The sequence below is a fragment of the Corvus cornix genome, chromosome 3 (genome assembly GCF_000738735.6).
Source record: "Corvus cornix cornix isolate S_Up_H32 chromosome 3, ASM73873v5, whole genome shotgun sequence".
NCBI classification, from domain to species: Eukaryota; Metazoa; Chordata; class Aves; order Passeriformes; family Corvidae; genus Corvus; species Corvus cornix.
In genome coordinates this window covers 63,418,822-63,445,700 of record NC_047056.1, presented here as the reverse complement: position 1 = coordinate 63,445,700, position 26,879 = coordinate 63,418,822, and the positions used below count along the sequence as shown (strand labels likewise).

Sequence of the window (26,879 nt, the reverse complement as noted above, 5' to 3'; positions counted from 1 at the left end):
CTACTGTGCTTTTATTTCCAGACTGTTTGGGCATGTTTGTCAATGATACATCAGCAGAGTAAACATGAAAAGAAGGAGCATGTGAAGTGCTGCTAATGCCCAGCAGTACTCGAGAAGCAGTTTTCCAGTGACGGGCTCGGTTTCCTAAGAGTGCAGGAGCACCTTTTCCCGAGGGATGGGCTCCGCCGCCGGCAGCCGGCACCTCCCTTCCGGCGGGCACAAGATGGCGCCCGAGCCCGCGCCAGGCACACAGCCGAGTCCTCGCCTTCCTCACAGCCGAGCCCCTGTCCGGCCCCCGGCCCCCAGCTGCCCGGGCACGGCGGGGTTCGGGTCTCCTCCGGGATGATCGCTGGCGTGAGGAAGAGCGGGGGCCGTGGCATCGCCGCGGAACGGAGGACGGGGCTCCCCACAGGCGCCGAGCGGTGGCGGCAGAGGGCGCCCTTGCCCTGGCGCGGCCTCGGTTCCAGCGGCCGCCGCGGCGGCTCCCCCCGCACGGGCCCTGGGCGCTGCAACTCCCGCGGCTTCCCAGCCAGGGCAAGAGGGCTCAACAACCCAATCCCACCCCGCTCCTTCCTTCCCTCTTGGATTGCCGCCTAACTCCGTTCAAAGCTCAATCCATCTACTCTTTTACTTTCTTCAGTGCTCACCGCTTGCTTCACTCACACCTCGTTAAGCTCAACATCCACCGTGAGTGCTTTCAACGCCCAATACAAGAAATGAATCTCTTTAATTGCCTCCATACTTGCTAAAATAAGATGGTAGAAGGACAACTCATTGCTGTTCCTCCCAGGAAGCACTGGGTAAATGTTCCTTTATCAGACAGACTCATGAGAGACCTTTGAGCCAGGCGTAGAACAGCCCTTGTCTCAAACACGGAGAGAGGGAAAGCTTCTGTGGAAAAAAAATAGCATGTCGTTATACAAGTAGAGGTGGTGTTGCAATCTAAAAAAGTGCTGAAATAAGTTTCTTCCGGGCATCTTTTTTAAGACAGCCTTTGAACTTTGCATCTTTTTTTTTTCTTTTTTTTTTTAACATTGGCTGTTGTGACTAGAAACTTCTAGGTAAATTTATAAAGGATGATATGAAATGTTGGAATGTAAGAAGGAGTATATTTAAGGGAGGGAAGACAAAGGACAATGAAATGGAGTTAAAAACATGAAAGTTGCACCATATTTCCTCTCCATAGCCCTTCTTTGATCAGAACAGCTGAGCCAGTCATGGTGCAAGGAAGTCAGCCTGCTCCTGCACCCTTCACTGGCTCTGGACTCTGGATATTTTGAGCTCTAGGTGCAAGGCTGATCAGCCACTCAAGAAAGTTTCAAAGGTCTGGAAGAAGATGCTATTAGAAGCCTTGTTTAAATATTACGAGATTAGTTAATGATTTTGACAATAGAGGGTCTGGTTTATGTTTACTGTTGCCACACTGAGGGAAAAGTCTTTTGAAACAAGTACACATGAATGTGTAGAATTAAAGGAATGGTGGCTGTATCTATACCTCCTCACTGGCACTTAGTGCATTGCAGTCCACAAAGTGAGTGCCATGATTATCCAGGCAGGGCCTACATGCCTGTTTTCCTTTCTGTGTATATCTGTGTCTTTTCCCATAATAGACTCTGGATTTGGCAAAGTACAAACCCACACTTAGCAAGTAGGATGTGTTTTTAAGTTTCCTGGTATAAACTTGTCTATTGTGACCATCTCATGTGATTTCTTGCATAATCCAGGATACAGAACTTCTCTGAATTACTTCCTGCATCACGTCCAATAGCTGTGGTTGTTAGCATAGTTCACAATTTGCAGGGATGAAAAGTCTTGTAAGGCAGTTTGAAAGTCGGCCAAAGGGTTAAGTCTCCTCGCAGCTAGTATGAACTTCATTTTTAATATAAATTTCTGTAGGTTTAACTTTCAGTCACTGGAGTTTTGTGTACCAAACTGAAGAGACCACTGTTTCTCTGGGATTGTCTTCAAACATCCAGTGTGATCAAACTTTCCCCAAGTTTGTCTTGGTACTAGTCCTTATTTAAAGCTAGTTATGAGCTATCTCAACCCTGCAATGCTTAAAATTGCTCTAAAATTTTGTGTTCCAGGAAGTTCATGTATTTAGACTCATGAAAACTGAGAAATTACTCAGTGCTTGGTCACAAACCAACATGTAAAGCAGGGATATGGTTGCACTCTTGAATGAATCAAGTTAGGTATGTAATACCAGCTAGGTCAGCCAGCATGAGGTTACATTTCAAATACCTGATCTGTGTCAGGCATTTGTTCATCCATGACAGGCCCATAAATTGATAACCTAATTAAATTATTTATCAAGACTGTGGAATCCATATATTTCTCTGGATGCACTAACAGTGCTCTTTAGAACTTCTGAGGAAATGGCTTGCTCCAGGTGAGAGATTCTGATTTAGAGGACACAAACCCAGAGGAGTGTGGCTGGGAGATCCAACAGGCTCTGACTGTGTCCTGTCAGTCCATAGCTCAGTGGAACAGAGGAAGACCTTAGGAATATCCAAACGCAGGTAGTTAATGAACTGAGTTTTAACTTTCCATCTGTTTTCCAAATTCATTGGTTGTTTTCTCAGATTTGAAATTCAGCCAAATAAACCTGATTTTACTTTTTGCCTAAATCCCAGCTGGTACTGAGAGTGATTTCAGGATATTGTAGAAAATTGAATGCTTTGGTATGGACAAACTGAATGAAGGTACATTGAGCCATTCCAAAAATTTCTTAAATCCAGCCTTGCAGATTGCACAGTTGTCTTTTGTTTTGCTAAAGGATTTACCTTGGGATTGATTAGCTTGAGATTTATTATACTGAATTCCAAATAGTCACACTTATGTATATATTTGACAGCCTCCATGGCATATTCTAGAGCTACAGAAAGAGAATATGACATTTATGACATATGACAAGTTAAACTTGTACCTTTGACACTGTAAAATTTATACTGATGATGATAAAATCATTCCCTCCTTTGCTATAATACAGAGTCCTTGGACCCTTAATACAGAGGGTCTCTCTGTTCCACTAATATTCTCAGTAGTCTGCCCTGAACAGACCAAACAGACCTGAACACCAAATTTACACGTCTCTCAGAATCACCTGCAACAAGTCAAATGCAAGTCATCTAATCTCCTTAAACCTGTAGGCTATTTTTCCATTCCTCCTAGTAAGAATTATTTTAATTTAGTATGTCCATAGTATTCATATGCCTTCTAAATTCTTCTGAGTCATTATTACCCCTGAAATAGTCAGGTTGCTTATTTATACGATTTTGTTTCTTTCTTCCTTACCTTTGCCCGTGATGAAATTGTAAGCCTGGGAAGCTGATTTCTTGTATTGATTTTACAGTAACTAGACAGCTATTGTAAGTGACACCCAGTATCAGGCATTTCTGTTACATTTTAAAGGCTTTTAAATAGTTTTTCTACTCTTAAATGCAAAAGAAAGCAAAGACAAAAAATAACAGAGGCCTAATGACACAAAGTGTCATTAGCATCTTCAATAAATTAAATTAGGAGCCAGGAAGGTGGCTGGCTTTAATGCTGCCTAATTCTTTGAGGAGAGTGTCTGTCTTGAGTCATCTAAATGTAAGTGATACGGTAATAAACAAGAGCTAACAACCTCCCAAATGCCTTTTAGAAGCAGAGAACATCCTGGAGATATTTCATTGCATTTGCTTACTTTAAATCATTGTCAACCAGCTGTCCTCCCAGCTTAAACCAATCCAAATATATGTCTAATAGTTCATAATGAGGTATTAGTGGGTATTTACTTTCCAGGACTCTCCTAATCTCATGTCACACCAATTTGTAACATAAGAGAGAGTCTACAAGAATGAAATGCATGATCACAGACTACTTCGTTTTCACCAATTAGCAACCAACACCAGAATTAGACCTTAACATGACTTGTGTCTAATGTTAGCCTGTCCTGGCATTATTTTGCTTGAGCTTTACAGTGGCAGGAAACCTGCTGAACATGTTCCTAAGTTTTGCCTAAGATATGTCATGCTCTTAGAAAGGATATGGTATAAACATGTCTTTCCTGCTCCTGCCTGCATTACCTTGCACCTCGCCTATCATCTGGTCCAAAGCTCCAGCAAAGCCCTTCCCCTGGCATTTATGCAGTACAAAACTGGATTCATACAGATGCTTTGTACCTGGGGCCATTCTGTCACCACTTGCTTGTGCAGCTGCATAACTGGGTGTCTTCTCCAGGAGGCATTTATCTCTGGGATTTCTAATGAGCTATCCGTTGATAGAATAAATAAACCTAGATATTTTCTGTGATTCACCAACAGCACTGAGATGGTTTATTTTTATTAGGGGGATCAGCAAATCTTTTAGACAACTAGAGGACATATGAGATAATTTTTAGTTAAGAACTCTCTACTGTCCTGTTTGACATTAGATTTCTCTGCAGCACCAAAAACCAAATCACACTCAGCCCTGAAGTAACATCATCCTGTCTGACACAACAGCTACTAAGCTCTGTTCATTTCTGTATTACACTGAGAACAAAGCTGCACAGAGATTCACAGCAGGGCTTCAAACAAGCTTCACATTTGCTGAAAATACCCTATAAAATGGAGGAAAATACCCTATAAATGGAGAAAACTTTTCCTTTCATCTGCACATTATTTTCAGTTTCCTTAATTCAAAAGTAGCCCGCTATATGTTTCATAATGCTAAGAGTTTAAAGAAATGTCTAAGTGAGTTAGCACCTTGAATCATGTTGGCTTTCAATGGAATTCAATACCTAAAAGGCCTCTGGATGCCTACATCTGCTTTTGTACCAGGGGAGTTAGGCCTTGGTATCACTGCTGCCCTTTGTTGCACATATGGGTACAAGATGCTCTGCAGTTCCAGGACCTTCATTGCCAGAAATGTTTGAATAATGCAGTCACCACTACGTTATCTGAAGGTCTTATAACATAGTATCCCCTTAACATAGTATTCCTGACTATTGTACTATGAAGATGGTGAAAGGACAGAGATTTAACTGAATTGGTGAAGCAAGAGTGCCCCACCTGCATTAGATCCAGAGAGGGACAGAGCAAAAGGACAGATAAACTTGCTTCAAATATTAGCTGCACCAATTTCCCTACTTTTCTACAGCCAAACACAAAGCCTTTAGTGACTGGCTACAGTGATTAGATGCTCAGTAGTTCCTGACATAGATTACGAGGGGAATCCACACATGACAGAACCTCATGGTCAGACTTTTCTACCAGAGCAGCCTGGTGACCATCCTGTGGTGCTCCCTTCCTCCCCATACCCCCACACCCTTTTTTGTTTTCCTTTTTCCTGAAGAAGTAATTTTTGTTCTTTCAAGTACAGAATGAAGACTGAATGAGGCTGACAGCCTCATTCTCTGAATGTCTGAGGGCATGTGAAGCAGGGATATAATGTGGATGGGGGGGAAAGGTAGCCAAAAGCAGGTTGTGTGTCCTGTATTTGAAGGCTGAAGGTTAGAACAGTCTCACCAAATGGCCTTTGGAAGCAAGGATTACTCATTAGACAGGGATATCTTGCTGCAGAATTTTCATCTTTCAAGCAGGCCTTGTACAGGGAATGCAAGTGTGCCTACTTACACTGCTCATGTGGTGTAAAGAGTTTAGTGTAAAGGAGAATGAATCCCTGGGTGTTCAGAATCTGCAGAGATACTATTCATCATGGGAGTAGAGTCTTTTAAATGCATCCAACTGCTGACAGTACAAAAGAAACTCCAAGCTGATCTCTTGTGCAGCAACCTAAAATGCACACCAGGTCAGTGTATTTCACACTGTGATCTCTGTTTCAGCCATAGCAAAGCGTTTATGTCATCAAGATGACTTGTACTAGTTTTTGATATTAGCATAACGCTTGGATAAGAGTCCACAATCAAACACAGGGCATAAGATGCTGTGGAAAACATTTTGAACTGTGGCTTGTCACCCTAAAAAGGAGTCAATAATGTAACATTTCCTACTGTTGATTTACGCTGGTCCCAAATCATCACTAACACAGACAGGTGGGATCTCACCATCATAAAACATGATGTGAAGACTTTGGCAACCTTTCCACTTAAGAAGGAATGTGAACATTTTAGCAGAACCTATTTTATATTTGAAGCATGATGCGCAGTGTTAAAGAATGTATTTTTCTTAAGAAATTCTTATGTGCTTTCTTCCCCTTAAGAGCGGGTCATCACTCTAGATACTTGTTTTAGTTAAATACATTGAGAAATCCTCACAGAACAGAGCGGTCCCATCAGTTTAGGTATGACTGCTTAAATTAGGAAGGATCCTGAAATATCTGCCTCCCAAATGCCCAGGCTGCAGCACTGTCTGGAAGAAGGTGCAAGGCAGAAGTGTCCTTGCAGAGTCCAGCCAGCAGTAGTGGCACTGAATCATTTTCAGGAGTTTTATATCACAAAGTCCGTGAGGCCAGTGGTATACAACAAGCCCCAGTGAGCACAGACAGCATGAGCTCTCCCAGGCTCTGTGCACACATCTGCACCAGAATAATAAACAGGGGCTCCAGGGATACTGCAAACAAAATCTGTATGAGCAGATAACTTTGTCTTGTCTGTACTGGGAGAGGAGACACTGCCAGTTCATGAGGATATTTGGTAAAATAATTTAGAATTTAATATCATAGAATCATAAAATGATTTGGGTTGGATCATCCAGTTCCAAGCCCCCTGCCATGGTCAGGGACTGTTCCACTAGTCCAGGCTGCTCAAAGCCCCATCCAATCTGGCATGTTTAAATTAATTTCCCATCAGAAACATCACTTGCCCTACACCCAAAGAATGTGCCATACTAGAAGAGCCTGAAAGAAATACAAATGATGGTCAAAAACTAATTAAAAAACATTAGAAAATATTCATAATTATTTATATTTTGTATGGCTGAACTAGGTAGAAAATTGTTGAGGTTTTGTTCCTAAATCACGTAAATTCTCTTTCACTTAGTCCCTGAGTTTTGTTGCAAGAGCTGAAGTGCTAGATTCACTATTCTGGAATCCATCCAAGCCATAATTCAGGAAAAGCTGACACTGTGGGATGTCCCACAGAGACAGGCTGCTTTTTGAAAAGTACTCAAAATGAGACAAGATGACCCCTAATGCCTTCAACAAATTTCAGAGAATAACTAGAAGGAAGACATTCCCTCTGTTGCAGGGGAAAAAAGAAAAAAAAAAAAAAAAAAAAGAGAGAGAGAGAAAGGAAAAGAAAGAGTTTTAAGCTCTTTTCCTTTTTCTTCATTCTTAATTCTCCAAATGCTAACAGTTGTGGAGCCAAGATGCTGTTTCGAGCCAGTGACAGCAAATACCAAGTTCAGACAGCGTCCATACACATGCCATTGTGGGTAAAGGGATCTGCAGTTGGCCAGGATCAAAATGGGCATGAAAATCTTCTTGGGAAAACTTTTGGAGGTGGTGTCCTGCAGTAGCGTTACGATCGCGTGTTTTCACTCAGTAGCCTTTCACGTTGGGTGCCCGCTTCTCGTTTTGCCCGCGCGTTCATTTAACAGCGAGGCGGGCGGACGGGGGTGCCGCGGGGCGGCTCAGGGGAGGAGCGGTGCGGCAGGCGGAGGCAGCCCCCCTCCCTGCCCCCTTCACCTCCTGCCCGCTCCCCGGCCGGGCACCCGCCGCCCCCTCCCCCGACGGTGCGGGCGTCTCCGCGGCGGCCCTCGGGGGCGGACCGCGGCCACCCCCGCCTCCGGCCCCCCGCCGGGCGCCGGCTTTAAATGCGGGGCGGCGCGGCGGCACCGGTGCTCTTGCCATCTCCGGCACCGCGCTTGGAACACGTAGCCGGCCGCCATGGTCGAGGCTTTCTGCGCCACCTGGAAGTTGGTGGACAGCCACAACTTCGACGAGTACATGAAGGCACTGGGTAGGTACGGCCGGGTGGCGGCACCTTAGGAAACCTTGCAATTTTGCACCATCTTAAAAAAAAAAAAAAAAAAAAAAAAAAAAAATTGAAAAGGCTCTCCCCCATTGCCAGAAGTGTAGGTGAGACACTGGCAGCAGTGGTGGTGATGGAGGGGGTGGTTGTGGCGACTGTGCTTCTTATCCATAGAGCTAATTCTATGCGGATTATTCACCTGGGCGGTCGGGTGTGTTTGTGTGGGACAGGCTCCGGGAAATGTCCCCGGGCTAAGGGAAGCGTGTGAGAAACGAGCACGTGCTGCCTGCGGATAAGTTTGAAACAAACACGCAAAAAAGCAATCATTATGCTGGAGTGATAAGGAATTGAAACTCTGAGCAGCAGAAGCGATCGCGGCCGTGCGTGTGACCGCGGGCGGAGTGCGGTGCTGCCGTGCTCGGCGGCGAGGGAGGGCGCGGAGCTACAGCCGGGCGGACAGTAGCGGTGGATATTCGCGGTACAAGGGCATGAGAGAAGCAGACAGCAGCGTTTCACAGGGATAGCCGGCAGCTGTAGAGCGGGGTAAAAGATCTCTGTACCTCAATATATAGAAAAAAAAAGCAAAAATCCCAGTTTGATGGATTTCTCTTTTCCCTTGAATGGTCTAGGAGTGGGGTTTGCAACACGGCAGGTGGGGAATGTGACTAAACCCACTGTGATTATCAGCAGCGAGGGGGACAAAGTAGTGATCAGAACTCAAAGCACTTTCAAAAACACAGAGATCAGCTTTAAACTGGGAGAGGAATTTGATGAAACTACCCCCGACGATAGAAACTGCAAAGTAAGTGAACTCTGGGGCTGCAGTTGCCTCTCTTTTTCTTCCCACCCCGCCCCCCAGGCTCTGCCTTTGGTACAGTCAAAGGAAAAAATGCAACTTCTGATGCTACTAGTTTTAGAGCACTGCAAAGGACAGGAAAAAAAAAAAAAAAGGCAAGATTGAGCCTTGCTTGTCCTGCCCGCTTACACCCTACCTTTTCTGAGTGTATCACGTTGCCAGCTCCCTGTCTGCTTTCCAGTGTCAACTGATTGTGTTAGTTGCTTGCTTGTCTTACAAGCCAAATATCATCTGGCATAACTTTTCCCAGTCAAAATAGTCAGATGCCTCTTTTGAGGCATAAACTTTGGGAGCTTAACATCAAATATTATTCCAAGGCACATCTGAAGTGGGATCTTGTGAGATCTTGGAACTCAAAGGAAACAACTTTTTCATCCTTTGACACAAACAAGAATTGTGTGGATTTCATGCTTAAAACGAGGATGATTCAAAGCCTTGGCTTTAAAATGGCTGGGACTACTTTATCATTCTAGATCCACATCCATCTGTAGAAGAGAATTCAATAGAACAGTGCATGCTGAATGTGTGAGCAGAATCCCAACTACCCAAAATAAAGGCATGTCTTTGTTTTTCTTGGTATCTCACAGTCAGTTGTGACCCTGGATGGAGAGAAGCTAGTGCACATACAGAAATGGGATGGCAAAGAGACAAACTTTGTGAGAGAAATAAAGGATGGCAAAATGGTAATGGTAAGTATAAAGCACACTGAGCATTTGCATGCACCGCAAACACTCCCAACTTACTCTTATCTCAAGCTTTGTGAACAGTGTGATTTAGACACAAATCGTTAAACTAATTGGTGAGGAAAGCTAGCAGAGACTCTTCAAATATTTATTTTGTTTTGCTTTGTGTATTGTTTTACCGACAATTAAAAAATTTTTAGTGGCTTTAGGCAGGCTAGGCTGTGGATTTCCAGACTGTATGTGTTCTCTTTCTAGACTTTTGTGTAAATACCCAAGAAAAAAAGTCCTGGTGAGCTTGTAATGATACAAAGTTCTTGATTACATAGAAAATTATCTGTTGCCAGTGGCAATTTAGACTTCTTTAAAAACTTGTTTTATGTGTGCACACATAAATAGTATTTAATTACACAGAACAAGTAGTTTCCTTAAAAAAGGAAAGAATTACAATATAGCTAATAGCGTTTTCATGTTTAACAATAAAGGTTTTAGTCCTCCTATCTTATTAAAAACTATGATAAACTGTGTGGAGAAAAGTCTGAGCTTAAATTCACCTGCTTTTCCTGACTTTTTAGAAACAAGAGTATGGGGTGAATAAATGTTGTGAGTTACTACAGCTTATGTCCAGGATAGCACTTCTCATGGCACACAGGTGTAGCTTTCAAAAATAAAATGTGTTTAGCTATACTAATCCATCAGACTTGGTTGTTGGAGAAGACCAGTTATTTTGTTTCCTAAGTACTTCAGAAAGTATCTGTGTGGATGAAGACTTGCAAATAATACAAACTTTAAAACATAGTGAAACACAATGTGGCAAGTTTTTCAAGGGAAAACACATGCTTTGCTTTTTGAACAGCTATGCACAAATCACGCAAATACAGAAAATCTTGTCTTTTGTAATTGGAATACAGTGAGATGCCCTGTTCTACTTCAGGAAATACCTCCAGAATGCACACTGTAGTTGGTGTTCTGCACAACTGCAGTGTCTAGAGTATTTGTTAGTTCTAGCTACACAGGGTACAGAATGCATTTTTTTAAGATGAGGTTCTCCTAGAGTTTATACCTATGCATAATAGTATAGAGGCCTTGGAATTTTAGATTGCACATCTTACTGGGATAAGCTTTGGGAAAATAAGTGTTAAGTCTGTATTAAAACAATGCTATATTTAAAATAATTAAACAGTAAATTTAATTTTTAACAGCCTCCTTGTAAATGTGCATTATGTGTTTCTTGGGTGTGAGAGCAGCAAAGTATCATTTCTTATGGGAACCATAACTAAGGCTTGGCTTCTTGTTCATTTAAAGTGTTAATAATCTAGATCTATTTGTTTTTCTATAAATTAAATAATGTAAACCAACCTTGATCCACTATGGACTTCATAATGTGTTAAACAATTATAGAAAATGGTCCAGCCTCTAACATGTCTGTCTTTTCCTTGGACTTGCAGACTCTCACCTTTGGTGATGTGGTTGCTGTTCGTCACTATGAGAAAGCGTAGAGTTTACCTGACTTCTGTCCAGATGTTACTTCTGCTGGATGGATTAATGTCCTGTCCATAATTGATCATAGCTAAAATGCACATTTCTGGCATGAAAGGTTAATAATTTTTTTTTGGGGGGGGGGGGGGGGGGGGAGGGTGTTTTTTATTAAAAAAAAAAACCAAAAACATTATGCTATCAAATTGGTGTACTTGTGCTGTATAGTGAAAACAGGTTAAACTTGGCATTAAATTTCTGGAACACTTGCCTCTCCTTTTTTTTTTTTTTTTTTTTTTTTTTACAGTAAATGGAAAATATTTGAATTGTTTTGGAATGCAGATCAAACAAATTAAAAAGTTTTTTTAACTCTGCTCCTTTTGTATTTAATCAGCTAACATTCCAGTGTCCTGGAGGGAGGTGTTCAAAGTTCTTTTTTCTGAGTTAAAGGACAGAAAAGCATGTGCTACACAATGGTGCAGCAGCCTTTCTATGCAGTGTAGAGTACTTGGGGAAATGAAAAATTGACTTTGTTGGCTTTTTGCTGAAAAAATCTAAACTAACTGTATTTATGTAGACAGAGAAGTGAGATGTTCACATCGGTTTCAGCTTTCCTCTTCCCTGGGAACTTGTTACTCAGTGCATGTTAAGGTCAATAAATTGGCAGATGATGTTCCAGAGCTCATAGAGTTTTGGTTTTAATAGTTAAAGATTTTTAATTTGTTTTGATAGGTTTGGGTTTTGTTTTGTTGTTTGGTTTTTTTTTGTTTTTTTTTTTTGATAATATGCAAATATTGAAGTCTTTCACAGGGTGGGAGGAAAGGGTCAACATGCTAACTCCCTTACATCAGTCTCGACAGGAATGGTGGGAAAACAGTACAACATGAACCTACTGCAATTCCCCTCCCTGAACTGTTGTTTCATAGCTAATATGTACAAGAGATAACAATTTGCACTGTGAGCAATTTAAAATAAAAATAAAATAAAATTAAACCCTTATGCCTGAACAAGACCAGAGTGGGAAAAACTGCCTTACACTTAGGAAAATTGAAACAGATTTTTGGCAGCATGGGGGAGATTGTTTGGATAGTCCATGTTTTTTAAATACTGACTCAGAGAACCACATGGACGTGTAGCTACCTACAGCCTTGTAAACAAAGGCAGAGCTGAGCTGTAGATTGAGCTGGTCATTGCTCTGTGAGTGGTGCATGTGGCTGCAGCGGGAAGTGCAGGATGGGCATCCTGCCCAACTTCCCAGCCCTCATCCTTCAGATCTGCTGTGTGATATGAGAAGAGGCTTCTTGCTTCCCTGGAACGATAGGATAACATGGGCAACTAATCTGGTAAAAGTTTACACATAACTGGCACAAATAGAAAATTCAGTGTTGTTAGCTTTATTTTTTCACAAAAACCTGTTTGAAAGTAATATTCAAGTTTGTTTTCTCTTGTGGGGAACACTATACATCTAGAAAACAAAGTCCTTAGTTATCAACCTTTATAAATATCTTTTATTTGGTGGGCATTGATAGTTTTTATAATCTAGGCACTATCTTTTTTCAACCACAGAAATGAAAAGTAGAACATGTTCCAGTGCTATGGGGAGCTCCACTCTATGCTTTGGGCTGTTTCACTGGTATAGTGCGAGTTATGTTTAAGCAGCATCTTCTGCCCTTTGGCTTTATCAATCCATGTTTAATCCTCAGATTCAGTGTCTAATACAGCCTTCATCTGCCTCCCCTCTGCCGCTGCCTTCTTGCCTGTGGGTGCATTTGCCACATGATAGTCTTTACCAGCCATCCTTTCTCAGAAAGCTGTGAGCAGCTGCTTTTCCCTCTTCACTGGTGTAAACAGACTTGCTTTCCCAATACCGGCATTCATCTTCACAACAAATGATTTGTGGGGTCATGAATTAAAAAACCTAGGTTTTTTTCTTAAGTATGAGGAAAGGAACACAGAGGTAAATTGTTAAGATTTAGTTTACAAATAAGCCCTGAATGGTAAACATTTTGTGTTACAGTTACTTTTATACAAAGAGAAAAGGTAGCCTTTTAAACAAAAGCTACTTTTCCCTATTTAAATATAAATAATATTAGTGTCAAATTAAATAAGGAAAAGTGGAGAAGTGGTGCCTATGAAGTAACTAATGCTGCTCAGAGGAGTGGAAAAGAGGGCAATATACTGACATATGGGACCTCCAGCTGCCGATTACATAGCTTTGCAGAGCCCTGGAATGCAGATCTGAAAGGAACAGCACAGTGAGCAGTGGGACATTTCAGGGTAGCCACAGGATCCATGACATTATTATTGTGATCTTCTCCTAAAACTGACACCAAGTACGCTTCCTCTATATGGAACTATTTTGACTTCAATAAACAGCAGTTCTGAAAGCCTTGGCAGTGGAGACTTGTATTTACAACATACCTCATTGCTCCCCTGAAGCTGTATTAAAGGTGCACTTAATAGTGTATTTCATCAAGTTGGGGGTTTTTTTGGTTTGGTGGAAGTGTTTGTTTGTTTGTTTTGTTGTTGTTTTGTTTGTTTTTGGGTTTTTTTGAAAGCTTTATAAGTAACCAGGATCCATTTTTACATGTATGCCACGAGAAACCTTCCTTCCAAGAGATGCCTGAGGCTGGTATGGGGTGTCGGGCACAGCCTTCCTTCAGGCCGCCTCACATCACCCAGTGCCCCGAGTTCAGCCCTGCCCGCGGCCAGGCTTGGCTCCTGCGAGCCCCTTAGCGCTGACCCGGGGGTGGCACCTCCTGAAGGTCACGCCGGGCACGGCGGGCTGAGGCGACAGCCCGAGCCGCCGTCCGACAGCGGGCCACGGCCTGGGGCGGCTTCTCACCCCGAGCGGTGCGGGCGGGGCGCGGTGGTTTCCGGCAGCGCCGAGGAGGGCAAGGGCTTGCACAAGCCGTCCGGGGCTCGCCTCTTTCCCGGACGCCGGGGCGGTCACACGAGTAGAGCCGTCGGCGGGCCCGGCGCTCCCGCACGGCCGACATGGAGCTGCGGGTGGCGCTCGGGCTGGCGCTGCTCTGCTCTGCGCTGGAGGCGGCGCCAGCCGGCCCGCAGCGGCCCCGCTCCGCCGTGGGTGAGTCGGCCGGGTCAGCGGCTGAGGGGCCCGGCCGGGGCCGCCCGTGGGGGGCGGGGGGAGGCGGGTGAGGGGCGGCCCGGCGAGGGAGGCCCGGGCGGGGGCCGCGGCCATGCCGGCGGCGCCGGGGGCACGGGCTGCGCGGTCCCCGCTTGCAGCCCCCTGCCCTCCTCCTGGCTCTGCTGCCCGCACATAAGCTGCTGCCGTAGTATTCCCTGTCCCAACTGGCTCAGCCTCCCGTGACTGCTAGATCAGTCAACACATCTCTTTTCAGGTACAGGGGTTACTCGGGGTTTATATTTAGTTGTCCGGGCAGGCCGGCGGGTGAGGTGAGGTGAGCCCCGCCCTGCCTCTGCCGCAGTGTCCCGGGGCACGCACTGCAAACACCGCGTTTGGGGGCTGTGCTGTGCTGTGCTGGGCTGGGCTCTGCTGTGCTGGGCTCTGCTGGCAGCAAACACACACGCTCTGCCTGGCGCGATCCCCGCTCGGGCCGTGCGTGCAGGTGAGTGCTCCGAAATGGTTTCCCACGGAATTCTCATTCCATGTTGCTCACACTTGCCTCGGACCAAGCACGCAGCAATGTCCCGGCGTTTCTCTTGTCTCCTGTTGGTAGGTGTCACAGTTTTACAGATTTTGAAGATCACCTCTGGTCTTTGATTCCTGAAATAAAACTCCATGGGTAACAGTCGTGTGGCGCCTCCTCAGCCACCGTGAGCACGTGACCTTGGGAAATGCCAAATTTATATCTGTCCCTATTTCACAACCACTGCCCCAGATACATGTGTGCCTTTACCAAGTGTTTTGAAACGGACAGAAAGAAATTACTCTTATTTTACATGAAACTTGAAGTCTGGTAGCTTTAAGACAGACTTCGTTCATCTTATTCGTATATTCCTATACTTCTCAGCTCCTTTATCCATGCAGTGCTATGTAGCAGTGGCTGACAGCATGTCAGCCTGGAAAGTAGTGAGTAGGTACGGCTGACACACTGCTCTATGGTGAGAAACCCAGTCTCTTTGCACACATGCTGTTTCTTGCCTTTCTTTCTAGACTGTGATCTTTTATAGTAGCTCCCAGCCAGGGAAGGTCTGGAAAGATAATTAAAATGCAGCTCCCTCTCTTTTCAAGTGGAGTGGAGAAGTCCTTCTATTTCCTCCTTTACTCTCCAGTTTCCAGATTGTTATTAATGAAAATGAGATGATTTTTCAGTTCCTGCCAATCTCCATTTCATTTTTGGTGAATAGCATAAACTCCTACCTCTGCTTCTGTTTTCAGTTTTTCTAAGCAGTCTTCACAAAGGACTCTCAGGAAGAACTTGTGCACACTTATCAGACAGGCTAATCAACAATTCGTTAAATTTATTCTCCTTTTCAAGACTTTAAAGAGGAGTAGCAGTAGATAAACTGGACTAAACTTGGCATTACCCCTGTATATCCAGTTCAAAAGCAAATAATGCATTTTCTTTAATCTTTGTTTTCTGAAAACAGGGCAATTCTGGCATGTATCTGATCTACATTTAGATCCGACTTACCACATTACTCCTGATCACACCAAAGTTTGTTCTTCATCCAAAGGAGTCAATGCCTCCAACCCAGGCCCTTTTGGAGACTTTTTGTGTGATTCTCCTTATCAACTTATTTTGTCAGCATTTGCATTCATGAAGGATTCAAAAGAACAGGTTTCATTCATGATTTGGACAGGGTAAGTGTTCAAGTCACTCTGCAGTTAGAGCTGGTTAGCCAGATAGTGTGGCAACTCACAAGTTTGTATTTGCACCAACAGATTTGAGTTCAGTATCTCACAAATGCTAGTTGTCCCTTCAGTTGTCCAAATGGCTACTAAGTGGAAGACTGACTGAGAATATAAGGCCTCAGGAACAGACTTTGATCTCTGAAATAACTGTTGGAGTGTTCATTGAGATATTTAGCATATGACTGAATTAGTGTGAGTTAATGGAAATGGTGCAGGGAGGATGGGAAGTGGAAAAAGCAAAAAGAAAAGTCAGGGCAATAACTGACTCATTGCAGGCCTCTGTTGAGTAAAAGCATTTACCTTTCCTGTTCCAGTCTTCAGTACTATAAAGTGGGCTTAATAATACTCTCTCACAGAGATGTTACCTGTGAGGCTTTGTGTGCCCTAGGAGAGGGACTAGACAAAGAAGTATGAAAGGGGGGCATATGAGCAACCTGATAGTCCTATGCTATTAAGGCATTGTTGCTTTCTAGGTATTCATAAAAGAGAGCATTGATTTGCCCTTCTGCCATAGCAGAACTCTCAATTCTACCATCACACAATTTTTTATGGCATACATTGATGGATAATTTATCAAAGAGATTAGTATTTTTGAGTGTGAGAACTAGTTTGTTTATGCTATATCACGTAATTTTGCTGGGAAAGCAAATACTAATATATGAAGACAAGTGATGAATTTATTTAACTTACCTCATTGCACTTACTTTTCAACAGGATGTTAAAAAGGAAAAAAGAAACTTGCAATGTTGTGCAGGTGATGAAAGATATATAATGCAAACTGCACAGTAGCTCAAAATGATAACTTTGATTTCTGAGAAATCTTCATTATGATAAATATGAATCATAGGATAGACATTGTCTAAACAAGTCTACTTGTTTGGGATTTTTTAAACAAAAGCCTTTGCAGAGAGCCTTTCATTCTGTGACTTTAATAAAGTGTATAGTAGTGTTACATGCTAGAATGTAGGTGTGTTTGCAGACTTTTTTGCCTTCCTTATGTTGCTAACAAACCTTTGTTAATCAAGCCTTTTCCTTTTTCAGAGATAGCCCTCCTCATGTTCCTGTAAAAGAGCTCTCCACGAAGTTGGTCATTAGCATCATTGGTAATCTGAGTTCTACAATTCGTAATTTCTTTCCAGATCTTCAGGTTTTCCCAGCCTTAGGCAATCATGACTACTGGCCACAGGTAAAACAAGTTAGAAATTTGTTCATACATCATATTAGGTGTGTTGTTAACTCCTGAGAAGGCAGGTCTGAAAAATAAGAGTTAATTCTGTGTAACTGTTATTCAGGAAAAAGAATTCCACAGTTCTTCAGCTAGCATTTAATATTATAAATATTTCCACGCTAGGACAGAAACTACATCACTTTCTGTGCTCTTACCTAAGGAAATGTTGTTGCCAGGTAGAATCTGTACATGGCCTGAGGTCACACAAATTTATTTCTAATCATTCCTCATGGCTTAGAACCACCACGTGCCAACGTAGTTAATACACAAATACTTTTCCTTACTGTGTATGTCATGCGTGTGTATACAGCAAATTAATCTAGCTGAAGTGACATCCTTAATGGAGCTGTGAGTCTGCAGTAAGTTTCAAGGCCTCCTGAAAGCCCTACTGGAAATCTGTCAGCTGGCATCACTGGATTTTTTTTTTTTAAACTAAAGTAATGGCAGAATTTTTGTAAAGTTCCCATAGTTTTGCCACTACTATTAAAAATATGTCTACTTTTCTTTCCTTATTGGACATTTAGAAATAATCACATTGATGATTCACTAGTTATGTGCAGCTGAGGATGGTGCTTTTTCACTTGGACTGTGCTGAATATTGTTCTTGGCATACTCAAAAGTAAACAGTTGCTTCATTTGTCCTTTAAAGTGTGCCGTGGGTCGATCTGGCAGCACACTGGATCAGAAGCAAATGCTGTCATTGGATGTGAGGGCATTGGAAGGGATGTGAAGCAGGTCAACTAAAGTATGTTGTTTGAAATTCCTCATGGGAATTTAGTAACACCCCTTCACATCCTCAGGGTTTGTATTCAAGCTTTCTGTGGTATTTATTTATTAGGCCTGTTAGGGTGTAGGTTGGTGCAGTAGATGATTGTGTGATTGCCCATGTCATTGCTGGAGTTAGTGGTTTCCAAATCGGGGCATAGCAGAGGTGCTGAGAGATGAGGCAAAGGAAGTGTGAGAGACAAAATAACAGCTAGACGTGTATTGGAAGTGTAAGTGCACATACCGAACTGTGCCTTCAGTCTTTTGTGTTCTGTGGTAGTACAGCTTTGGCTTTTCATATGCACTGACACGGGGACGGATTGGTTCACTAAAAACCAAAGGTAAAGTATTTTGGTAAGTAACACCTTAACTGAAGTGTCATGCAGTGTTTTGTGTTCACTTTGTTTCATTTTTAAAAATGTCTTAGCAGAGAATTGTTGTCATTCAGCAATCTTCTTTGATAGAGGAAAAAACCCTACAAATAGCTTGTAAACAAAGAATGTAGGGAACTTTTTCAACAAATATGAATTTTGTTTGTGAAATTAAATCTGAAGATAGAAAAAAAGAGTCTCAAGAAGGGCAGATGAGCAGCAAATAGAAAATTGAAACAAGCTGGTAATTGGAATAACTGGTTACTGTTGTTAGTTCTCCCTGCACAAAGCCACTGAGGAGTGTTTCTGTGATACTTTGAAATGGCATGCTTCACCAGTGTACAGAACTGGCATGCTTTTCAGTTACTGTTTGAAAAAGACATGGGATTGGACAATGCCCACTATGGGGTCATTTCAACTTGTTCAATTTTTTAATGTTTGTTTTTTGCTCTTTATGGCATTTCTTTTTTCATATGGATAGGCTTGGCAAATGTCCTGTAGACTGGAAGTGATATGGAGCAAGCCACACACTGTAGGCTGTTCCTAAGCAAGTGTGAAAGCTGTGCACTCACCATGCACCAAAGAATTTTATTGCTCTCTTGTGTTCTGAGCTATCCATCTTAACAACTGAACAGTCCTGGGTGATTTTTCTTGCAGAACATGTTAAAAATACTACTCAGGTTAATCAACCGTTGGGATACCTTTCAGATCCTATATTCACCTCGGCCTTTCTGTATAGTCTCACTTGTTTCACACCCTCGCTCCTGCTTAAAACAAATCCCCAAACTGCTTCTAGCAGTTCAGAGAGCACTGACTTGCCTGGGTCCAAAGCACTTTCAGTCCATAACATGGCCTCTTATCTGAGATCAGGTTTTTGCTGTGTCTGTTAGTGGCTGTTGGCTCTGGCTCAAAGCTGTCCTAATAACTCATGTCAGTGCCCTGCAATCAGCAAATGTCTCAACAGGCGTCTGATTGCTCTGCTCCTAGACAGAGACTTACTGCCTAAACCTCTAATCATGTAGGTTTAGTTTCAAAGATCTTAGAAAGGTCAAATTTTATGTTTAAGAAAGCATGCACAATTTTTTCAACCCCTGTTTTTTCCTTCTAGCACCAAGACTCCAAGCAGATATTTTAGGAAAGGCAAGGACAGGCTGGTATCTTCCTGTCAGGGTTAGATCAGAGCATGGGTCTTATGCTGTGGCTCAGACTGAAGAGTACTACAGTCCAAATTAGAGCCAGTGGGAGGAAACATTGACAAAACTTTTTCTTGTGCATTTTAAAATGCTTTCTTACAAGAACAACAGGACATCATGGAAACATACGTGAATTTCACCGGAATGCTTCTGAGGGCTGTAGTGGAGTTGTGGGGAGCTGCTATGAAACCCAAGTTGCTTGAAAAAGAAACTTTTATTCAAGCTTTTCGTCAAAAGACTTTATTTTTAGATTTTCACTTGCCAGTTGGTATATTTACTAATTTTGCAGAATGTATTGTTTTCCAGTCTGCTGTATTCCTAAGGCTTGACATATTTCTGGCGTTAGTTTAATAATGCATTAACAAGGCCATGCAATCAGTTCTGACTAAGTTTAGGCATTTGTTCCTGATCAGCAATACTGGATATTCAAAAGTTGTTTTTTTCCCTCTCTTGAATTCCTCCTGGTGATGACTAGATACACTTACATGTTATGCAAGAGGTCAGGCAGGATAATTTGTTGAGTTTTTTGTCTGTGTGTCTGAATACTGACTAGGCAGGTTCTCCTCTCTCACAGGACCAGCTTCCTGTAACTACCAGTGAAGTTTACAATGCTGTAGCAGATTTCTGGAAACCTTGGCTAAGTGATGAAGCAATCAATACCTTCAGAAAAGGTAAAGTATGGCAGTAATATATTGTGAAGCTGGGGCTTAGAGAATTAATGTTTCTGTGGATTTGTCCTGTTTGTTTAACTAAGTCTCATAGGATGAATCAGAACAATGGATTATCTGTAAGGCTTCTCCTGGAAGAAGTTACTTATCTTTTTGAATGTCAATGCCTATATTCAGAATACATTTATTACTTTCTGATGCAATATTTATCACTTCCTATAAGATGTATAGTATTATCGACTTTGTACCAATGCATGTACATCTTTCTGCTTTCGAGACCTCATCATACTTTTTAGATGAGGGCATATGATGCACACAAAAACTATATTTTGATGGTAAAAAACTGTTAAAATGTTGTTTCTGTTTTAATGGTGCATGTATTTCAGAGCATATTGAATAGGTGCATTTTTATTCAGGTTATGATAGCACACAGTTGTGGTGATTATACTGTTAATATTTGTGTCCAACTTACTGAACTGGCAGAATATTGATATCGTAATTAGAATTGTTCTTTTTAGCAAAGGACCAAAAAATTCAACCCAATTTCTAATCCACTCAAACATTAGGGATTTTGAAGTTTAATTTGTATTTTTTGTGTCCTGAACGAGAGCAAATCTGGGTAAGAGTGGAAGTAGAAACTTGAATAAGGATAATAAAACTCAAAGAGGCTGACCTTAAGTTAAATTATATTGTTATACTTCTGTTGCTGTGGCTCCACTGAAGTCCATGAACTATGAAGTTATACCTATTGAAGAAGCTCAGCATGCCATGGAGAATTTTGGGAGCAAGGATTGAAAAATGTGATCCTTACTTTTCATCATGTGATGAGTCTGAAGTTAAATGACTTTCAAAGTACAAGGCTACTTAACTCAAACAGTTCTTCCTGAAGGAGCCTGTATTTTTGCTGTATTTTAAGAAGTACGGACCTTTAACAAGTACTGTATCTGTCAATGTGGAAGAAATATTACAGGGCACTTCTTGCACGTCAGTTGGATAATTGCATCTAAATACTGCCAAATAAATACAAAGATAATACAGGCAAGAATTAATAAATAATTCAGTGTCAACTTCTAGTAAAATGTGGCTGAAAACTTTGTTAACATGTTATATTGTGGTAAGGTGACTGTGTGGCTTGAATAAGCACAATATTCTATTAGAAAGAGTAAGGTTGGGTATTTTGTTAGTGGTGTACTTTGATTGTAAAGTTGTGCTTTGAAGCCTTTAATTTGTCATATGATGTTGGTCTTATTTTCACAGGTGGCTTCTACACACAGCTGTTTGAATCCAGTAATAGCTATCAACCACTCAGGATAATCAGTCTCAACACAAATTTATATTACAGCCCCAACAAGGTAACTGTGAATATTACTGACCCAGCCAACCAGTTTGCCTGGCTGGAGGGAATACTTGAAACCTCTTCACAAAAGAACGAAAAGGTAGGGATCAGGAACAGAACCTATCATTATTTGTTTCAATTTTGGAAAAAAAAAAAAAAAAGAAGGAAGAAGTAGAGATAATGAAAGTATAAACATGGTTCTAGAAGAATAATAACGCTGCCAAAGATACTAAAAAATCAAAATTTTATTTTTTAATAATTCTTTCTTTAATATGCACATAATACTGCAACAACTAATAAACTAGCTGAATGAAGTTTCCCAAATTAGACAGTAAAATACCTTTTCTTTCTTGCTATGTAAAATACTGTAGAAGTCAGTTTCTGACCTTTTTATGCATAGCCTTTAATTTTAAAACATACACTCTTGGCCTAAGACAAAAGCTAGCATATTTCATTTGCATTGTAATGCAATTAAAAGTATCAGAAATAGAAATTAGAAAGGAGTTTATCAGCCACAAAACTTAGCCAAGCTGCAGTAATTGCTATGATTTGAGTGTAAAAATAACTTGTCTTTTAATATGCAGATTTTTCAGTGAAGGTTTAAGTTGTTGGCTCCTGATTGATTGATTAATTGGTTGGTGTGGGGATTGGATCATCATCTGAGCAGAAGTGTTTCATTTGAAACGTATACATTTTGCTACAGTGTTGCGATTTTAGAATATGATATTACAGTCAGGAGAAAGGAGAGATTTCCCTTTCTCAGGAAACCCTGCAGCATGTTAGTTGGTGTGTGCAGTTGGCACTGAGTCTCTACCTCAGACAGGGGTTTTAACCAGTTTTCCATGTTTCTGGTGACTCTGACTCTCTGGTGCAGGCTCTGTAATGCTCAGACAAATTTTTTTCTTCTATCCCCTTGAGATGCCCAGTTATAAGCCTTGCCCTAGTAACTTTTTTTTTTTCATTTGAAGTAATTGGTAATATTTTCTTTGGCCTAAAATCATGCACAGATTTATTGGAACTTTTTTTTCTCCTCAGTAATATACTAAACTAAATAGTATGAACTTAAGCCATCTTACTTTTGGGATTTTATATAAAAAACTGTCATGATTTACAGCTTTTAGAATGCCATTTGTAAGACAGCATTGTTATGAAACTGTGGTAATCACTTCTAGGTTACAGCTAAGACATTAAGTTTCAAATGAAGGTGCTAATTGTGGTTTCTGTATTTAATTCCTTAGGTGTATATAATAGGTCATGTCCCAGTAGGATACTTGCCATATGCAAGGAATACTACAGCTATCAGGGAGTATTACAATGAGAGACTGGTAAAGATTTTTCGCAAATACAGTAGTGTTATTGCGGGCCAGTTTTTTGGACATACACATAGAGATAGTATCATGGTCCTCCTGGATGAAGAAGGTAATGATGCTTGTTGACACCTGAACTTTCTCTTCCTGATTAAAAGCAAATTAATACTTTCTTGCATGTTCTTACTAGTCAGCCTGTGTTATAAATAACTGAAAAAGGAAATTTGGAACTACTGCTATTTATCTGCAAGAATTCGAGTTTCACACACTCCAATTTTATTTCCAAAGAGAACCTTGCAAGGGTGACTGTCTTTTTTTTGTTGAAGTCAGAAGAGATTCCCCAAGCTTCCTATTTTTTTTTTTTTAATGAATGCTTATGCCTAGACAAGAATTTCTAGTCTTTCCTCTCTGCTCTCTCAGTGACATGGGCAAATTATACTAGCCAGTTTCTATTGTGTAATGTGTCAAAGGGAATGTTCTCAGGCCAGCTAGACATGCTCTATATTCTTGTGTTTCCTGCATCATTACCGTGCCTCTCTGCTGAGTTCCCTGCTGCTTCAAAGTTAATTAAGATAAGGGTAAGCAGGAGGGAGGGGAAAGAAAGTCTCTGCCTGTTGCATCTCTTAGATCAGCTAATTTCCCTTCAAGAAAATCACCCACGTTGAAATTTTTGTTTATTGCTTTGAAATCCCTTAGTTCTAAGCATGGGCATGGCCATATGGGGCACTCTAACATCTCTAACAGAAGAACTCTAACAAGTTTTGTCTGCACCATAGAACAGTAAGAGGTTAATTGCTTTGCTTTATGTGAAATACCCAAATGTTAATTGGCTCTTCATCTATATTTTATATAAACTGATATGAGCAATGCCCAAAATACTGACTAGGTAATACTATTCCAAATTTTTACCCTTTTCCATGGTGTTAATCTCCAGTAAAAAAGAACCCACCCCACTGAAAGAACTGGCTTCTTTATTTATTTATTTTTTAATGATGCTCAATGCAGTCCTACACCTATATTTTTTTACACTGTCCTATTTGTTCATGAAATCATCATCTCTGCAGCAAATTTCACTGAGGATAGATTGATCTTGGTGTTTGTCATTAAAGTTTGCATGTGCAAGTAACCACTTCCAAATTATTTTAGTAATTTTGCATCTTTTGACAAAATCTAAATGGTAATCAAATACACATTGTGTTTGTCTGTACAGTTTTAGACTGTCTTCTATTCATGACATTTTCCTTTTGACAAAATTCCAGAGAATTCAAGATAAATGCAACATTGCAGCCAACATCAGTGTACTAAAATAGAGCTCAGTTGTATCTTCTCCAGAAGAATCTACTGATTTCCAAACTTTCTAAACTTCTGCCTATATGTGGAGGCTGATCTTGTGATTTCACTGCTGTGATGCTGTCAGAGATGGGAATAGTTAGGGCTTCTTGTTCCACAGAGAGCTTCTCAATGTACCCACCTGCATATTCTGTCTCAATAAAACCCACGTACATCCTCATGTTTCTGTTGCTGTAAAGGTTGGTGTTCACACAGTAGGTGTTGGGCTAGTCAGGGTCAGGTGATGAAACAGACCCTGGTGTTTTTAATAGTATGATAAATACATAAAGCAATTTGTAAAATACAGTATGGAAACAGCAGCTAAAGGTTTTGAATATTTCTTTAGTAGAAATATACAAAATACAGAGAATTTACATATAGGCAAGACCATTTTGCAATTTTGCACAGGTACGTGAATTGGTGGGGAAGCCTCCAGTATAGACAGGCTTAACTGGTACACCCTGGAGGGGGGTCTGTGGTATTTCACACGGGTTTTGGTCTATCCATTGGAAGTATGGCAGTTCTCAGTGATATAGCTAAATCAGGTGAAAAAATTGCTAATGTCTTTAAGCCAGTTACTCTTGTTTTTGCTGTGTTGGTACTCTACAAAACCATTTATTTGAATAAGAAATGATTAAAATGAAACTGTCTCCTCAACTTCCCTTTTTCTGCAGAAAATCCAGTCAATTCCTTGTTTGTGGCACCTGCTGTAACCCCAGTGAAGGATGTATGGCAAATGGAGTCCAATAACCCTGGTGTCAGATTGTATCAATATGATCTTTTTGACTATAGCTTGCTGGTAAGTAAAGATTTTAAAGCACTGTTTAAGACTTTAAATATAGTATCAGTAAAAAACTACAGCGAGATGTCAGCCTTTGTATTATGGCCATTGGTGATGGAAGTTTGGTGTCTACTCTTAGTTTTTCTACCTGGGCAAAGGAAAGGAAATCTGAAAGAGAACTTGGTTGGTCTTTCTGTGCCTGCAGAACTACCCAGTACTTTCTCTTCTGTATTGAATATTCTTATGATGTAGGAGCAAAGACAGTCAGAATTTTTCTGGGCAAAATCCTAAAACTATTTGCAGGGAGCTCTGCAAGTTTTAAAGAGGTTCACCTAAATCCTGGTCTTATTTACATACCAATGTTGTTTGCTGATGATAGCCTGAGTTTTGGGATGCAGCCCATGAAATGCTTCTAAAAGGTGTAGAAGAGCTGATAAAGTAAGCACTTTTAACTGTATAACATCTTTTGTAATCATGCACCTTCCTATATAGAGTCTTTATAGGAAATTTATCTAACATAAATTTAGAAGGAAAATAAAAAGTAGAAAGCTTCTACTTTGTAGTTTCCTGTGATTTTTGGAGATAAAGTGAATCCAGTGTAATTATTCTGGCTGTGAATGGTTTAGACTTTCTCTCTGGAATTCAGGATAAAATCTTGACCCTGCCGAGTTCAGTGACAATGCACCCTGCAGTTTTATTGGGACTGGGATTTCTCTCTGGAGACCTATGCTAATTCAGGCTGCTCCTTTCTTGTGCAGATTTCACTCCTGCATCGACATCTCTCCTTTTCCTTAACTTCTCCCTGGGCTGTTCTTTTCCTGTCTGTTCTGCCCCTCTTGTAGTGTCTGCCGAAAGGAACCTTCTGGCTCTCACCCTTTTGCCCCACTCGTACAGCAGTCATGAGTGTTGTGGAGTTTGGACAGGAAAAACCTCTAACACTGCCACTGCTGCCTTTGTGGCTCCTTTTTCTTCTCCTCCCCATCCCCCCACCATTACCACACTGCAAGTACCAGCTTTGGGTGTAAGCCCAGCTCTTGGGGTGGGACGTGACCTTCTATTCACATGTGAATAATGAGGAGTGACAGCTTCCTAATCAATATATCACTCCAGAGACTTAATGAAGCAGGGAAGAAAGCAATACAGCGGTGCCTAATTTTTTCTTTCTTTCTTTTTTTTTTTTTTTTTAACTGTAGGATCTTTGGCAGTTTTACTTAGACCTCAGAGATGCCAACAAGAAAAATGAATCGAACTGGAAATTAGAATACATCCTGACTAAAACTTATGGCATTGAAGACTTGAAGCCAGAAAGCCTATATGAAATGGCCAAGCAGTTGTCTATGCCACACAGCACACTGTTTGAGCAGTATTACAGTAACTACATTGTGAGTTATGACAGAACTATTCTCTGTGAAGACGGGTGCAAGACCTGCCAAATATGTGCAATCCAATATTTAGATTACTCCTCATACAGAGATTGCATCAATCAGGAGGCAACATGGAGATGAAATCTCTGTGCAGTTAATGCAGATAGTGACTTTAGCCTGTGATTTAAAGAACTTGCTTGTTCTCTCACTCAAGTGCTGACATGCTTACAGGGAGCCTGTGGGACTTTTCTACATTTCAGGGGAGCAGTAAAACTCCCTCGATCTTTCTTCTTGCAAATGTGTTTTCCTTTATCATCTAAATAAAAGTTTATTGACTATGTAATAGTGGCCAGATACTTTGCTGTTGTCTCAAGTGAACTGTATCCTCTGTAACAGGTGTCCCAGTGTGTGCAAATAGAAGTTACTTACTCAGGTCTTTGTAAACCCTGTTTCTCAGGGCGTCTAACCATACGCAATACCATTTCAGGCATGGGATTTTTATGGGGGCAGGTTTCAACCTTCTGCTGTCAAAATTTGCAAAATTTGCAAACTGAAGTAGGCAAAACCTGCACTTACTGAGACTTGAGTGCAGCTATGTTGTTGATGCAATGCCAGTATTAGATATCTCCCTGTGCCAAGTTTTCCTTGTTAATCCCTCAAACTCACTTCTTCTTAGGGGCATTTTCTAATGATGGCATAAAAAGTGACTTAACAGAACACAAACCTCGATCCTGTAAATGCTTAATAATTTTTCAGAATGTGTGTGTTTGCCCAGCATGGAGTATTTT

At 41.2% G+C, this 26,879-nt stretch overlaps 2 protein-coding genes across 4 annotated transcripts; both read left to right on the top strand.

The window, feature by feature from the left end:
- Nucleotides 1–7,719: 7,719 nt before the first annotated feature.
- On the top strand, nucleotides 7,720–11,589 carry FABP7 (fatty acid binding protein 7). The gene is made up of 4 exons (XM_039569469.1): nucleotides 7,720–7,885; nucleotides 8,527–8,699; nucleotides 9,341–9,442; nucleotides 10,882–11,589. The coding sequence occupies exons 1-4, from the start codon at nucleotides 7,813–7,815 to the stop codon at nucleotides 10,930–10,932; spliced, it is 399 nt and encodes a 132-aa protein (XP_039425403.1). The 5' UTR covers nucleotides 7,720–7,812; the 3' UTR covers nucleotides 10,933–11,589.
- Nucleotides 11,590–13,654: 2,065 nt separating this feature from the next.
- Nucleotides 13,655–26,443, top strand: SMPDL3A (sphingomyelin phosphodiesterase acid like 3A). 3 transcript variants are annotated; one of them, XM_039569467.1, is made up of 8 exons: nucleotides 13,655–13,997; nucleotides 15,485–15,698; nucleotides 16,791–16,935; nucleotides 19,881–19,977; nucleotides 21,232–21,410; nucleotides 22,549–22,729; nucleotides 24,621–24,745; nucleotides 25,921–26,443. In XM_039569467.1, exons 1-8 carry the CDS (start codon nucleotides 13,907–13,909, stop codon nucleotides 26,230–26,232), a joined length of 1,344 nt encoding a protein of 447 aa, XP_039425401.1. In that variant the 5' UTR covers nucleotides 13,655–13,906; the 3' UTR covers nucleotides 26,233–26,443. The 3 variants fall into 3 exon arrangements, with proteins under 3 accessions (XP_039425401.1, XP_039425402.1, XP_010400526.1); XM_039569468.1 differs by lacking the exon at nucleotides 13,655–13,997 and adding an exon at nucleotides 14,116–14,271; XM_010402224.3 differs by lacking the exon at nucleotides 13,655–13,997 and adding an exon at nucleotides 14,406–14,606.
- The last annotated feature ends 436 nt before the right edge of the window (nucleotides 26,444–26,879 follow it).